Genomic DNA, 15934 nt, shown 5'->3' with positions numbered 1-15934 from the left:
GATGATTTTATTCAAAGCAACTTGGGTTAAGTGCTTTGATCAAGGACGCAGTTGTGATGGTTCTTATGGAGGTCATCTCAGTTGTGTTGTGTTATGGAGGGCCAGCATTTTTTATTACATTCACAAAACTTTCTTGTCCCCCAGAATAATTTGTTTTATGAATATTCAAACATAAATCAAAAGAAAGAATAAAGCCAAAACATTTTTTTTCTAGGTTTTTTCATTTTTTAATCAACACTTCAATGTTGGTGCGTTTCATAAAAAAACATTTGAACAAAAGGATGAAAAATAGTTTTTATCTAAGATTTTGTTTTAGATCAGATTCAGAATGAAGGTCAAAACAAAGTATTTGTTTTTGCATTCTTCTTTCAGATGACACACAACAGCGCCCCCTATCATGTAACAGCGAACACATGGAAAACCAGAAAAATTCGGCAATGGCAGGGAAGCGCTATGTCAAAAGATAAAAAATCTTGTCACCAGCGAAAAAAGAGTTAAAGGCCAAAATAAATGTGTAATGCACTGGTTGTCAGTATATTAGGTGTACAGTAATTGATTATTAAGTAACGTAATTGATTTATCGTTGATTAACCTTTAATCTCTGACTGTTTTCACCTCCATGTCACTTTAGTTACAGGCTCTACAGAAAACCATACAATCTGCCCCCAAAATAAACTTCACTTCAGAAGTCATGGGTAGCACGTCCTTGTAGGCTGTATGCTAATCATTTTTTTTTTTGTTAAAATTGCAGAATATGATCTGAACTGGTCGTATTCTGTCATTCATTAATATTCTTTTGAGGTGTGAATCTTCTCATCTGATGTTCTGTGTGCGTGTCCTCTCGATGTCTGAGGCGTCCTTTGATATCTCTCCTTGCTCATTTCTTTGTCCTTTATATCTGCCTCTCTCTATCTGTCGCTCCATCTCTCTCGCTCGCCGTTTTGACATGCATCTGTTCCTACAAGTTAGGTTTTATTAGATAAAGGGGTTTGGTTGTCAGGTGATGAGAGAGGAAACATTGAGAGGGGAACATTTACACGCACTTAATTGTCCTCTGTTTGTTATGAGTCAGCGAGCTGTTCCTCTCGGACGCTGGCGGTGGACATTTTCCCTTAAGCAACCTTAAAGGGGACACATTATGGAAAACAGTGTTTTCTTGCCGAGTTGGATGTTCTGTGTAGTCATACTATAATATTCAGGTTGCCAGACCATTTACTGAATCTATGCTGCAAAAATGACTCGCGATTCGAAATTCGGAATAATATCATATGATAATATAGTCCATTTATGATTTAGCATTTTCCTAATGTACAATGGTTTAAAACGTCTTTTTTTGTTGTTGTTGAGACATGCATTATCAGATTGCAAAATTGTCAAATGATTATTGATTTCAGAATTGTTTAGTATTTGGTATTCATAGTATTCTCAGTGTACACTTGAATGTTCGCCTTAGGCTTTAAAGACATCATTCAGTCAAGCTGGCATGGACTGCAAAACCTGATGATCCATGTTATCCGGCGTGATTTGAGAATGTTTCAGAGAACATCTTGTGTGCTTCAGTGGATGCAAGTTAATCTGACCTTTTGCACACAAGAGTTTTTAGAGATGTGTGTCCATGTTGCATTATTTATAAGATTTATATGCGCGATGACGTCTAACGTCCCCCGTCAAAGGAAGTAGTTGCTTTTTAGCAACTTGTTAGCAACCGCCGTTTTTAAGACACAATAAGGCTTTAAAAAAACGTGAGCGGGTTATAATTGGTGTGTTTTATGTCAGAATAAAACGTGAAAATATTTAGAGACCTTATTTCGGGCGATTTACCAAAAACTTATTAAAAAAAACCATAGATTCGGGGCGATGGAACCGGAAGTCCTAAAATGCTAACTCGCTACCGGGGTTTGCATACAAAAATACGTCATCTCTGCGGCTCCCTATTGAGCAAGTAAATAAAAAATAAGTGGTTCCTTACCTTAACCCTGATTCACAACGGTAAAGTTATAATAATTTTAGATTGGATTTTGCAGGAAATTGCAGTTTGACTTCATTTTTACCCTGACCTATGTATAGATGTAGCTATATAAAGTAACCCATTTTATGTTTCAAACAGAAATGTCTATAAGGAAGCAAAAGCTACGGATTGCAGCTTTAAGTTTTTATAAATCACAAACCTTTCCAGGTTCACATGTTTTCAGTATGGACTCATCAGAGGTCGACATGACTTAAATATTTTTACTCAAGTACATTTTTCAAGTATCTGTACTTTATCAGAGTGTTTTTACTTTGGAAAACATACTTTTTATTCCACTACATTTCATAATTTTTTTACATGTTTTATTTTTACCTTTAATGCTTAAGTACATAAAAAATCTAGTACGTTCTTAAAATAAATTTTTTGAGTAAAAGAGAGAACGATTTTTAATTTATTTAAAGGAAAAGTTCACCTCAAAATCAAAATTATGTTATTTTTTACTCACCCACATAACATGTTTCAAGACCTCCCGGCATCTTCGGAACACAAATAAAGATATTTTAGGTGACATCCGAGAGATTTCCAGGCCTCCTCATAGACATCATGGTTATAGATGTTGACAAGGTCCAGAAAAGTACTAAAGACATCGTTAAATTGGTCCATCCGCTCATAGTGGCTCAACTGAATTTTTTTGAAGTGACGAGAGTACTTTATGTGCGAAAAACAAACCAAAATAATGACTTTAATAGATATATTCTCCTCTGTCTTGTCAGTCTATGGTGCGCGTTCACGAGAGCACTTGGACGCATGCGCATTCGGTTGGGCAAAATAGTCAAGTCTTCCTCAATATGGAAATCATCAGACATTTTGCGAAGATCAGCTTTTATACAGCGTGCGTCCGCTTGTAAACACAGAGTTGCACTTCCGGGTTGTCAGTCAGAATGCCGGCATCTGCCCCCACCGAATGTGACGCATGCGTCAAAGTGCTTTCCGTGTTCCGAAGATGCCGTGAGGTCTTAAAACATGTTGAACGTCATGAGAGTGAGTAAAAAAACACAATTTTGATCTTGAGGTGTATTTTTCCTTTAAGTATTGATGTTTTAAAAAAACCTGACATGTATTTTTGAAATGTAAAATCTTCTCTATAGAGTAAAACTACTTCAGTACTGTCTAAGACTGTATGTGTCAACATCTTGGCTCGCCCTGATAACTACTCTGGTATAGAGAAGTCATCCAATCAAAACAGAGATCTCTTCCTTGGTCACAATTCTTTTTTGGGGTGTTTATTTCCCAAAGCCTCTTCACAGCGGGGTCAGGGTCGGGTCGGGCAGTAACTGCTGCGTTTGTCCACTTTGCTGAGGTAGAGGAGGGCAGGGTGTGAATGAGGCCAGTGTAGCTCTGAGGGAGAAACTATGGCCTGACACGTGCGTTTTGAAGGTTAATCTATGCATTTTCACACCTAACCTGCCCTGCTTTTTTAACCCACCTCGCGCCCGCTCAGATGATGACGTTTGCAGAAAAGGAAAGTCGTTTCTGAAGCGGAAAAAACTATTACATTATGAAAATAGCATGCATTGAACAATCCCAGTAATATATATTTTTGCCATTAGAAGAGTGTTAATTTTTGTATTAAGCTATCATTGTTACGCTGACACTTGGGTTTTATGAATAATATCTTTGAGAACAATTGTTAATGAACGCAGTCATTAGAGTTCTCCAGTAACTGCACGAGTTGCAGGTCCGGTGAGAGGCGGCGTGCAGTGACCAAAAAACATGACGAGATGATGGGTTTGTCCACTCATATGAGGCTAAAGCCAAAGAAAAGAACCTCGATTTCTGATGAAGCTCTTTTATCTGGTCCACGCTGTAATTGCACGTTTGGCACAAAGACTCAGCCCTCAAGATCAATTAGAGGCGCACAAAGAGCTCAGGCCAGAGAGAGAGTGGCTAGGGCGAATGAAATGAAGAAAGAGAGCGAGCAAGAGCCGGGAAAACAAAAAGGAAAGTCACGTTAATGTCTGGCTGATGTTCATAAGCATCCTCTCCATTAGTGAGATGGGCTCCAGCGAGAGGTGACTGGAGAAACTCTTGGCTGTGAATAACTTCATGACATGAAGGACTTAATCATTGACACTTCTTTCTTCTGATGCTTTTGTTGTTTAGTCTTCACTCCTCTTAATCCCCTTCTTTCTTTCTTTCTTTCTTTCTTGTTCTGTCTCTCTTTAACTCCTTAAATTTTTTACTCCTACAAATATGGTGCAGTGATGGCATTGTATAAAAACACCATGGTACTTATAGTAATGACCATATTGATTGTATTTGTTCAAGTTAATAAATGGCACGGCAAATAATAGAATTGTATTGGTATTATAATAGTTACAATGTGAGTTTTTTTTTTTGTAGAACACAAAAGAAGATGTTTTGAGAAATGTGTTCATACAATGGAGATCAGTGGAGTCCAATGTTGTTTGGTTACCAATGTTCTTCAAAATATCTTCTTTTGCATAAAAAAGAAAGTCATGCAGGTTCTGAATGACATAAGGCATAAAGACGTAATCATCATTACCTGGCCCGCCTTAACATTTCAAATAAGAGGAGAGACTTGAAGAAATGTACAGCCTGAGACACCGCATCTTTGAAAGTCCAAAACGCTGCTACATTCAATGCAAAAGTAATTTCTGCTGCTCATAGCGATATGACGTCTTATAAATGCGATTTGACCGGTTAATGTTATTTACAATTTTATAGCTGACAATCCACAGGCAATCGGTTTGCGCACGCGATAGGTCGCATTTCAAAACGCGTCTTGTGCCCTTGAAAGTACCTGCAGGAAGAGTACACCACGTGAACGGTCATCTCAGAAAAGGGAAAAACTGTGTTGTATTTATTATTACATTCAAATGAAAATACGGCTATATTTACGAGAAACAGCAGTCCATCTCCCTCCAGAACACAAAGGATCTGCCCTTCTAAGTGCGTGGGGCACATGAATGCGTTCAGTTTCTTGCACGGATAAATTGATTTGCTTTATAAGACGCTAATTTAACGTCACATGGGGCAGGGATTACTTCTGTGTTGATTGTATTAGCGTTTTTGACTTTCATTAATTCAACTAAATATCTTCTTGAAAAAACAATGCCACCCATATCTTGGATTTACTGGGGGACTGGGGGTGAGTAAATGAACAGCTATTTCATTTCGGGTAGACTAACGCATTAAGGAATATAAAATACAACTAAAAAGACAATATCTCTTTTAATTAAATATCATGAAAAGGCAAAAATACTGGATGCAATATTTGTGTGCATGTTTTAATATATGACATATAAGTTACGGCAACAGAAAAACAGCATAAAAATAATAAAATGCAGTAAATAACAGAAATACAAAATAATAGAAGGAAAAGGGATATGGTAATAAAAAACTGGCTCACATCTTATTTATACTTTTGGATTCTGGCCCTTAGTAGGAAAAAAATATTGTAATTTTTTTGTTGTGTTGAACACATAATGAGATATTTTGAAGAATTTAGGAAAACAAAGAGTTCTCGGGCATCTTGGACTACCATTAAATTCTTCATACTATGGTAGTCAATGATGTCCTGTAACCATTCTTCCAAATATCTTTCTCTGTGTTCATCGGAACAAAGTGATTTATGCAGGTATGAAATTACATGAGGTTGAGTAAATGATGACAGAATTTTCATTTTGGGGTGAACTATCCCTTTAAAGAAAAGTAGTTGAAGACCCCTGACATAAAGGTTAAAATATGATGAAATATGATGATTTTCATTTTTTGGGTGAACTGTATGTTCTTCATGGAATCTGGCATCCATGACCCTACACTAACCTAATACACGGCTTCCTCAAGGTTGTTCACGCAACCCACAGACCAGTCGACTTTAAAAATCAGTCGTTTTACACATCCGTAGTATTATCATGCCACCATGTCCAAAAACCCCCTCTCTCTTTCTATTTTTTTTATTTTCACACTTTCTCACTCCTTTAGCCATAGGCGATTCTAGCCCCCTCTTTCATCTCAGCCCACCTGAAACTCTGCGATTAGCTCGCGGCTGTCTTCAGCACTCTTAAAAATCTGTGATGTTTGCCTCAAACGGGGCCGTAGTGTACTATCTAAGGTTATTATTTTACCCTGAATCCATCCCTAATCAGTCATAACAGAACTTTCAAGTTTATTACATTGAGAGTTATTCTTCACCTGCTGCGCACATTTGCTCGGATGCACGGTGGACCGTGTCTGAATGCAGCTGTCAGACTCTCGCATCAATTTTCTGTCGCTCACACACGATGTCTGAAACATTCACCTGTATCATAATTTGAGAGCCCAAGACTGAATTGGCCCCTGGTTCTTACTCTTGACACAATCTAACTTTTTTCTTTTTTGCCCCCTCGCTCTCGCTTCCCCCTTTTTTCTCCTCTTTTCCTCCTTTCTTTTCCCCTTCTCTTTCTGCTTTAAGACGGACCGTAGAAACAAAGCTATTTATAACCACTCGCTGCCTCTCAAGTGACTAAATGTACCACACTGTACACAACACAAGTAAGAGAGATTTTCAGGAGAAGAGTAGAGGACGCATGCAGAGCGCAGAGACAGAATGGGTGGTGTCTTATTTAGACACATTGGGAATTACTAACGTGACCTATTTCCCAATCCTATAAATTACAGAGATGGGAAAACTACATTAGGAGCTCCCTGTGTAGGCATTCAAGTCTGAGCTAGCTGAATAATTTAACGAATAATATGTGCTGCCTTAAAACCCTTATTACTCATGATGGAAGTAAACAATGTTGTTTATTTCCGGCTAAAAGTGTTTGCAGTTGTTGGTGTAGAGGTAGCACAGATACTAAGTCGTTTTATTGCTTAAAATTGCTGCTGTATATTGTACATACTATATATGTATTTTTTGGGGTGAACTGTCTCTTTAAAGCTCAGGGCTGTTCATTGGAAGCTTGGTTGTTGTGGGGGGCAAGTGATCAGCTTTTTTGCCCCTCAGCGAAGCACTTTACCCCAAGTTGCTCCAAGAGTTGTTGCTGTGCGCTGTACTTTGAATAAAATTGTTCATGACATGTTCTGTGTGTTCTTCATTTGTAGGCGGAATCAGAGGGCTTCTCCCATTTCCACCTGTACGTCTGCGCCGCCTTCCTCATCAAATGGCGCAAGGAGATCCTCTCCATGGGTGACTTTCAGGTACACACACGATCTCGTGCGTTTTGTGCATCGCTGCCATCCGTGCAGTATATAAATGAATGCGCATTTTGTGTGACCGTGTGCCGGACGCTTCCCACACATGCACGCATCATTGGAAAGTGGCCCGGCCGTCACTTACTAAAAAGACGATCGGAATAATTGGCCCTCCAGTGGAGAAACCTCTGCTGTAACTAAATTTCACAGGCCAGCGCATTCACCACACCTCAGCGGCCATGAAATGAGAACGTACTGTTATACAGCCCGGTCTCGCTCTCCGCGGCTCCGCTCCGCCTCTCGACACTCATTTATAATTCGCCTCGTTGTCAGGTTGTGCGAGGAAGGGTTTGATGGACAATTGTTGGAGCACCAGCGTTTATTCTGGGGCTGTCTATGTACGTAATTAATTGTGATTAATCTCAAGGCTTTCCAGAGCTGGAATGATCGAGCACAGCTTGATCTTTTTGAAGGTCATGGGTTTATTTCCCAAGATGCCCATATACTAATAAATGTATATGTTTTTGAATATATTGAGATAAATTGAGACTATTAAGATATACATATCATACTGTATATAAAAAAAACGAATAGCACCATTCCTATTACTATTTTTACAGTAAGCATCACTTATATACACAGATATTTTGACTGGTTTTCACAGTTGTTTTTTGTAAAAACATCATCTATATTTCATACACCTTTTTTATATTTTTTGCCTGTACTTCGCTCTATTCTATTTACTGTAAAGCTGATTTGATACAATGCATTATTGTAAACATTATATTGAATTGGATTAAATTGAATATATCCAAATTCGAAACTGTTATCCTAATAAGTTTAAATGCTGTGATGAAATGAAAGAATACTTGGTCGATCTATGTAGGCTGTTCTCTCTTATGCTGTTTTTCTCCAGACGGTTTAAGCGTTTTCTAGCGGCGTGACACAACAAAAGACAATAGAACCCATTAAGAGCATCACTGATTATAGTGGGTTCTATTGGCTTTTGTTGCACTGCACCACTCACGTGCGGTATAGCCACGGTTTTAGACTTACATGGACTATATGTACAAATTTTTATGTGTTATTTGCTTTTTTATTGTCAAGGTGTGAAAAGTAACAGAACTTAACAAAACACGACCTTTCCGCACTTTCTGGGTTTGTCTATAGACGGTTTCATTGGACACACGGGCCTGGACCGAAGTTAACTTCCGGTCGGTGTTTGGTTATAATATAACAATATTAATATAAGTTAAAAATACAATAATAATAATTGTATTAAATTAAATGAAATTTCAACAGTTATTGATTCTTTGCGGAGGTCTACTGGAAGTTTATATAGACTATACTCCATAGACCAATTCAGAAGATGTAGACAACACAGATCCGATGCTGGTCCAGAAGAACTTCCTGTTACTTTAACACTACACAAACGTTTGAGCAAAATACAGCCAACAGAAAAATTTTAACTGAATCAAAATGTTAAATGAATATCTTGAAAATTGTATTATATGTGTTAGATAAAAAAAATTAAATAAATAAAAAATGAAACCATAAGTGACTAAAGAACCCGAGATTCAGAGTGAAGCTGATTTCAATACATTTGGTACTGTGCACTTTCTGCAGCTGTGGGTGGCGGACACACACGCATACAAATGCATGCCACACACTCATATACGCAGCAGCAACCTCAGAGTAGTGCCAATCATGGATCGCATTATCCTAACGTTGTAATCATGCCATGATTACATGAACAGTGACGAACACTAAAATGCATTTCAAAGAGCAGGTAATAGCCAAGAAACACTGTATTTCTGAGGCGGTCGACAGCTACCTGCAGCTCCAGAAATCGTTCAAGTAAAAGCCACTAAATGATTGTCCAGTTATGTATCATTTTGAGAAATGTGTTTTTATGTCTTTTTAGAGCTTGCTAATGCTCCTGCAGAACCTTCCCACAATACACTGGGGCAACGAGGAGGTGGGGTTGCTACTGGCTGAGGCCTACAGACTCAAATACATGTTTGCCGACGCTCCGAGCCACTACAAGAGATGAGAACCCAACGCTGGACATCATGACCCCGGAAACCCAGACAATGATACGACTTAACAATGGCATCTGTCCAAACGCTACTTCTGTGCTCCGTTTAATTTGACATGGTGAAGATAGAGCTCACCAATTTTGTCCCATGACGTCAAATTTGTGTCGTCGTCTGTTACAGTTCACGATCAAGGATGAGACAAAGTAAATAACCGCAAACCGGATATTTTGGAAACACTCCCGGCAAGCCATCTCTGTAGCTGACAGTTTCATTTGCCTGCAGATTATTTAAGAAGATTACTGACAAAATGATGCCAAGCTCTAAAACAATGGACGTACGAAAGCGCCACATTAAAACAGAAAGACGTGGCATTCTTCAAAAGCACCAGTACTTTGGATTTTCAAAGGGGTTCCCCTCATCCTCCTTCATTTCTTACCTCCGATGTGGAGAAACCAGCCCGCCTTTATGAATCTCAGCCAATGTTCTCATGTTTTGTGTTATTACACCGTAATGTGATCCTCTTGGCCTCTTTGCTCATTGCGACATTGATTGTACCACAGGCTGGTACATGGGTCGATTCCCGCCTGTAATCACTCGCAGACGCTATTATTGAAGATCTGCAATACAAGAAACTATGGCAGCCTCCAAGATCCATTTTTTAAAAGACGCAGTCAAGCGTGACGTTTGGACCGATTCGAAGAATCGATAGACAGCTGACTGAGCGATGTGTTTTTATGTTTATCAGACTCTAAAGACTGTGAATTTGAACAATCTAAGAGCCCAGTTCTTTCTGAAGTGGCATTGCATGCATATGACCCTCTTGCACAATTCTGTCGTAGAAAGTGGTACTTTTTAGAGTTTTACCATTAGCTGGATGACTACTGAGGTACAATGTTTCGGCACAGACTGCTGAATCAAACAGTGGTGAAATATTCATACTGGTTTATAGAGAATGAATTAGTGTGGTTATATTAGACTGGATAGTGCGACCTACTGACTTAATAAAGGAACAGTTCACCCAAAAATAGAAGTTCTGTCATCATTTACTCAACCTCGAGTTGTTCCAAATCTGTATACATGTCTTTTGTTCTGATGAACACAGAGAACGATATTTGAAAGAATACTTGTAACCTAATAGTTATTGGCCGCAATTGAGTAGGAAAAATATCTTTTATGTATAACAAAACAAAGAAATTTACTAAAATAAATGTCCTAATATGGTCCATACAATGGAAGTCAATGGAGGCCATGTTGTTTGGTTATCAAAGTTCTTCAAAATATCTTCTTTTGTGTTGCGCAGAAGAAAGAAAGTCATACATGTTTGGAATGACATAAGTAAATGCTAAAATAGTTTTTATTTTGGGGTGAACTGTCCCTTTAAGCTGAAGGGTTTTGTTTGCAGCTATAGGCACTGAGCGGTCTGGTACTGCGCCGTGTTTGTCAGGTATCTTCTCTCCACTCTCCGAGCAGCTGGTCTTGGCCCAAACCCAAATCATAATCTTAAATACTGTTATGGAAACAGTAAATCTAGTCTCAGATCACTGTGAAAAGCAACCCAACCATTGGCACGTCCGTTCGGTCTCCCAGGGCAACAGATTTATGCAGATGTTTATGCTAATCAGATGCAGATGATTTGATTATCTTTGAACCCCCGTCTCACCTCCTGGTACATTTATTAACTCCGGTTGATACATTTTGATTGGCGATTAATTGTTAAAGTTAATCTGAATCTTCAATTACGCCATCATTCCTTTACAGAGCGTGGAAGTGGGATCATTATAAATTGCCGCGTAATGCAAAGCGATTTCTCCGACTTTTTGAAGAGAAAACGGTTTCATTAAAAATCTCTAATCGTGCCGAATAACGTGGCAATCATCGAGGACCAAAAGCCTGCATGGATAATCTGAATAATAAATGAAATATGTGTCTTTCTGCTCTTATTATCGAAGCGAATGAATTGTATTGATTCGAGAGCGGTTTCAGAAGTGATGCCGAATGCCGAATGGAGGATTTTGTGAACATGCTGATGTGAAACGCTTGAATAATGTACATTTGTCAGCTCGCTCTTCCTATTCATCTGTCAGTGATATTTGAGACCACCTGCACTATACAGTCTTGCTGTTACAATCCATTTTTGATGAAGCATTTACAGTGCTGCGCTAGATTTTTTTCTCTTTCAGGTTGTCTTCTAGAATATGTCTTTGCATATTTTAATGAGCTGAAATTCACTCCAGAGATGATAATTAGTTTTCTCGTCACCCCTTTAAAGTGCGCTAATGAAAGAACGACTTATTTTAGAAGGTCAAAAACGCTGATCCCGCCGGAGAGATGGGGCAGTAATTATTCATGAAAGGGTCGTATTTTACCACCCTGTGATGTGGTACGTGTTGAATGAAGGTGCGGGTTAAGTTACGGCTCTGAGTAGGTTTATTATGGAGTCCATATTAAAGGCATATTAATAATTTTGGTCACATTTAATATGTTGAATGTTTTGAAGAGGGTGGATCTGTTGCCCATTTCTGCTCGCGTGTTAAATTCAACAAACTTTTCTTCAAAGTTTGAAACGGATTTACTTTTTAGATGATGTCACCCAGGTTGCGCAGGTGAAAATAACGAACAACAAAAAAAAGTTAGAGCTGCATTCTGTAAATTTGCCTTTTTATCACCATCTCTGTTTGAAACATAAAATTACAGCTTGCTTTAGGTACTCTACATGTGTTCAAGAACAACTGGTATCTCAAATCTTAAATGCTTATAATAAGCTTACCGCTGTGAATCATGGTAAGGTTAGGTACTTGCCCAATTATCAAAAAAAGTTACGGAGTGTAGCTTTAACATTTACAAGTTGTTTTAGGCTGTTGTCAATCATTCTTCCAATTACTGATGTAATTTAATTGCAGTTTTATGCCAAGTAACAACATTTCGAGCGTTGATGTTAAGCAATCCGGTAGATCTCTTTAGCCTCACGTCTAGGTTAAAAAGCCTCCTGAACTTGGATGTGGCTGTTTAAAAGCGATGTAGTTTTGTAACCCTCAGTAAATTCTCATTCGGTCTGGCTTCATTATGGTATGTAAAAGCTGCTTCAGTCCTAATGGATAAAATCATGCCCATTTGCATCGACTTTTCATATTTTTAGTTATGAGAATAAAATTGTTTGCAAACGCTATTTTATGTTGACATGGTGTTCTGGGCGTCTTTAATCATGAATGTTAATCGTACCGTAAAAGAAAACTGGATTTCTCGAACACATCTTGATTGTATTATACGTGTTGCCTTTTTTCATGGGTGTGCATTTGTACCTTTTTTATAAGCACATTAAACCACTTTTATGTGCTTATGGAACAAAAGATTTAGTGTTGTACTAAGGAAGCTTTTGGCTTCTCGACAAGAAGCCAAAATCGTATTTATGTTATTCATGAATTTACACATTTGTTTTGTTTTTGCTTTGATTCTGCTTATTTGGTTTTAATACAGAGAACAAGACCCGTGTGGTTGCTGGACTGGATTGTGCTTTACTTTTAGTTTGTTTATTGCGTTACCTTTTTTTTAAGAAGAAAAAGGAAAAGTATGTGCCCTGCCGGTACAGCGGCATGTCTATTTATAGACGTGTCCTCTGTGTCTTAAGTTATTTGTCTTATTCCTGAGATTTGTCCTGGGATTTTCTGTTTCTCCCCTCTCCATTTCTGGCTTCCCGCTTGGCGTTATTACTTGTTACGTTTATCCGTTTCGTCCATCAGGACTGTGTTTAGAAGATAGACCTTCTTTCTTTTTCGATTTCTTTTTCAAAGTGTACTCGTAATTCTAGGATCAAATATTTGCCTTTGGTCTGCAAATAGAAATGGTGCTTCTCTCTGTATTAGTCATTCTACTTGTGGCGTGTTTTATCAAAATGATATTTTTGGGCGGGTGCTGTTTTATGATAATGTAGACGTGTTGTGTGAAAGAACAGTGCCGTGCTTTATTCAGCTCATAGCGTTCTGATTGTGTTCACAGTTCGCAATGCAAATAAGACTCTGTAACAGCTTCACGGTTCGCCCGACGCTTGCGTTGTTTTTCTCTCTGCAAGAAAATGCCTAAATCCTCTAGTCATTACGCTGGATTCTGCTTAATGAGTGCTTTTGTAGTCCACACTGCTTTTAGCCTTAACAAAAAAAGAAATATTAGTTCTTTACTGTATATTTGATTTTGGATTCTATTAAACAGTTGGTACTGTGTTTTACTTTAATTATTCTGTGTGCGGGGACCTATAACGTCCTCTCAAGGTCAGTAAAACCTAAAATCATGTACATTGTTGGAACACCAATGAGAAAAACACATTAATAAACGTCTTAATTAAAAGCGTAGAAATGCAAAAAGGATGCTGCGAGGGTTAGATTTGAGGTTAGCAGTTAGATCATTAGCGGAGTATAAAAACAATAGAAAGTCCGCACTGTGATAGAAACACAAATGCTTGTGCGTGTAAAGGATGACCGTGTCCTCTCGGTGAATTCGGGCAGCTGACGTTGGGAAGCGCCCTGTGGAAATGTCAGCTGTAATTAGCGCTTGTTAAGCAAATGGCAGGGTTAATGACCTCATCGTCTCGCTGCCCACAGCCACAGTCTGTTGACTGTTGAGTGACTGCGACCAAACCGCCGTTAAACATTTATTATTCAATTTGACCGCGGTGTTGACGGGCATTCCTGGATCCTGCGAATTTTGGAGAGTTCAGGATGTCATAATCGCTAATTGTGAAATTAGGATTTAGTGCCGCGTTGTATTTATCCGTCCTGTCAGCTGCAGAGTAAAAAAGGAAAAAAAAACAAAGGACAAAAGTGTGATTTCGTCGACACCCTGATATTAGGTGACAAGTAGTCCGCAGAGGCAACCGGGTCTGCTGAGAGAGAGGGAGTACAGTAGAGGTTAGGACTCTGATGTCTAACAGGAAAAGAGTTTGGGACTCCGCTGTTGACGTGAGAAATGATGAGGGAAGAATTTTAAATGAGTCATTTTGAATTAGGAGGAATGGTTGGCCTTTGGATGTCATCGCCAGCAGGGCAAGAACATAACAAAGGTAACCGCACGCAACCGAATGGCAGAATAACGCAATAAGCCACGGTGAAGGGCCATGGTTAAGCTTGACGGGAAACGCTTAACCCCCTTAACCGTGGTCAAATCATCGTAACACAGCTGTAAGTGGCTTTTTGCTTTTATTAAAGGGCTATATATGACTATGGGTGTTCAATCAATTATCTCAATACAATATTTATTAATAATAACCACAAATTTTCCAACAGGTAATGTTATTCATTATTCTAACAGTTGGTGTTTACAGTCTAGCAATAACGGATCGGCTGGTCACAGTTGCACATATTCACGCTGCTCCTCCGGGACTGTTTGTGCCAGCCAAGTGCCTGCCATTAAGATGAGTGCTAAAGCTATAATGGAGAGCTCTCTCAAGGTATCTTCAAACTCCTTGGTGACCGCTATGCAAATGTAAACTCCTGTTCACCCAGTTACTGTTTATATCACTGCATACATCCCACAGAGACCAACTATTAACCTTAGTTTACATAGCAGGGACTATATCAGCAAGCCAAAGGACAAAAATATATTTATTTTTAAATGTAATTTGTGCATGTTTAAATGATGTAATAGCCATTTATTTAGCATTTTTGTCCTGTTATATTTGTTTCATTAAATCAAGATGCATTTAATTAAGAAGCAACACAGCCAAAGTCTCGATAGTATTATTCAAAGTCTAATGTTAAATTACATGAAAATACTTCTTTGCCTAAAACTAGAAATATATCTGTCAGTGGGTTAGCAAAAGTAATTGTTGTACTTATTATTTTTTCTTTCTTGCCCCATTAGCCCCTCTTGTTTTAAGCATAAACTAAATTTTTCCCACAAAACAATACTTAATGTTTTAAGTCATTTTGCTTCTCAAGTATCTTGATTTCAGAATTTTTAAATATTTGTGCTGGAAACAAGACAATAATACTAAATGAGAAATTAATGTTTTGTTGTGTGAACATTAAACATAAAGACACATCGGTGTCTTATTGCTTATTTCATAAAATGGCTGTTACATATACACTCCAAAAATGATGAGTTTTTTTCAACCCAGCATGGGGTCAAAAATGGACAAACACAACAGTTGGGCTAACATATGTTGGGTTGTTTCAACCAAATATGCTGGGTTTTTTAAACCCATTGTTTGATCAAATCTAAGCCTTTTTTATGGGTTAATTAACCCAACATTTTTTAGAGTGTCATAATAACATTATGGGGGAAAAATAAATATATATATAATATAGAAAACAAGACAAAAATAGAAAGAAAATCATTTTTGCTGTGCATTATTGCACTTTAAAACGAACGCTGGGTTGTTTCAACCCATGGTTGGGTAGAATATGGACAAACCCAACCATTGTGTTTACATTACCCTATTTTGTTGTTTCAACCAATGTGTGGGTCAAATATGAACATTTTCTAATTCAATTTAAACCAATTTGTTTGGTTTAAATGGGTTTGTCCATATTTTACTCTATAACCCACCATTCTTTTTACACAGATTTGTTGGTTTATGGGTTTAAAATGGACAAACCCAACCGTTGGCTCATTGGGTTCACCCAACATTTTCTTTTTACGCGTAGGTGTCTGGGACCATGGCCAGACTTCCTTCAAATTTTCTGCACTGATTTGGGATAAAATACATGAATGCTCATGTTTCACTGATCGCCGAAAG

At 38.2% G+C, this 15934-nt stretch overlaps 1 protein-coding gene across 4 annotated transcripts in view; it reads left to right on the top strand.

The window, feature by feature from the left end:
- Positions 1-15055, top strand: part of tbc1d22b (TBC1 domain family, member 22B) — a 46174-nt gene extending 31119 nt beyond the window's left edge. For 2 of the 4 annotated variants that reach the window (XM_057356617.1, XM_057356616.1), the window contains 2 exons: positions 7079-7174; positions 9093-15053. In XM_057356617.1, the coding sequence (XP_057212600.1) occupies positions 7079-7174; positions 9093-9221 (225 nt within the window). In that variant the 3' untranslated portion in view covers positions 9222-15053. Of the gene's footprint in view, positions 1-372; positions 733-7078; positions 7175-9092 lie in introns of those variants that run through there. The other 2 variants (XM_057356618.1, XM_057356619.1) reach the window with 2 other exon arrangements.
- The last annotated feature ends 879 nt before the right edge of the window (positions 15056-15934 follow it).

This window comes from Triplophysa rosa, linkage group LG17 (assembly GCF_024868665.1).
Source record: "Triplophysa rosa linkage group LG17, Trosa_1v2, whole genome shotgun sequence".
Classification (NCBI taxonomy): Eukaryota; Metazoa; Chordata; class Actinopteri; order Cypriniformes; family Nemacheilidae; genus Triplophysa; species Triplophysa rosa.
Note: the sequence above shows the minus strand (reverse complement) of the source record. Positions and strands in the feature narration are given on the sequence as shown.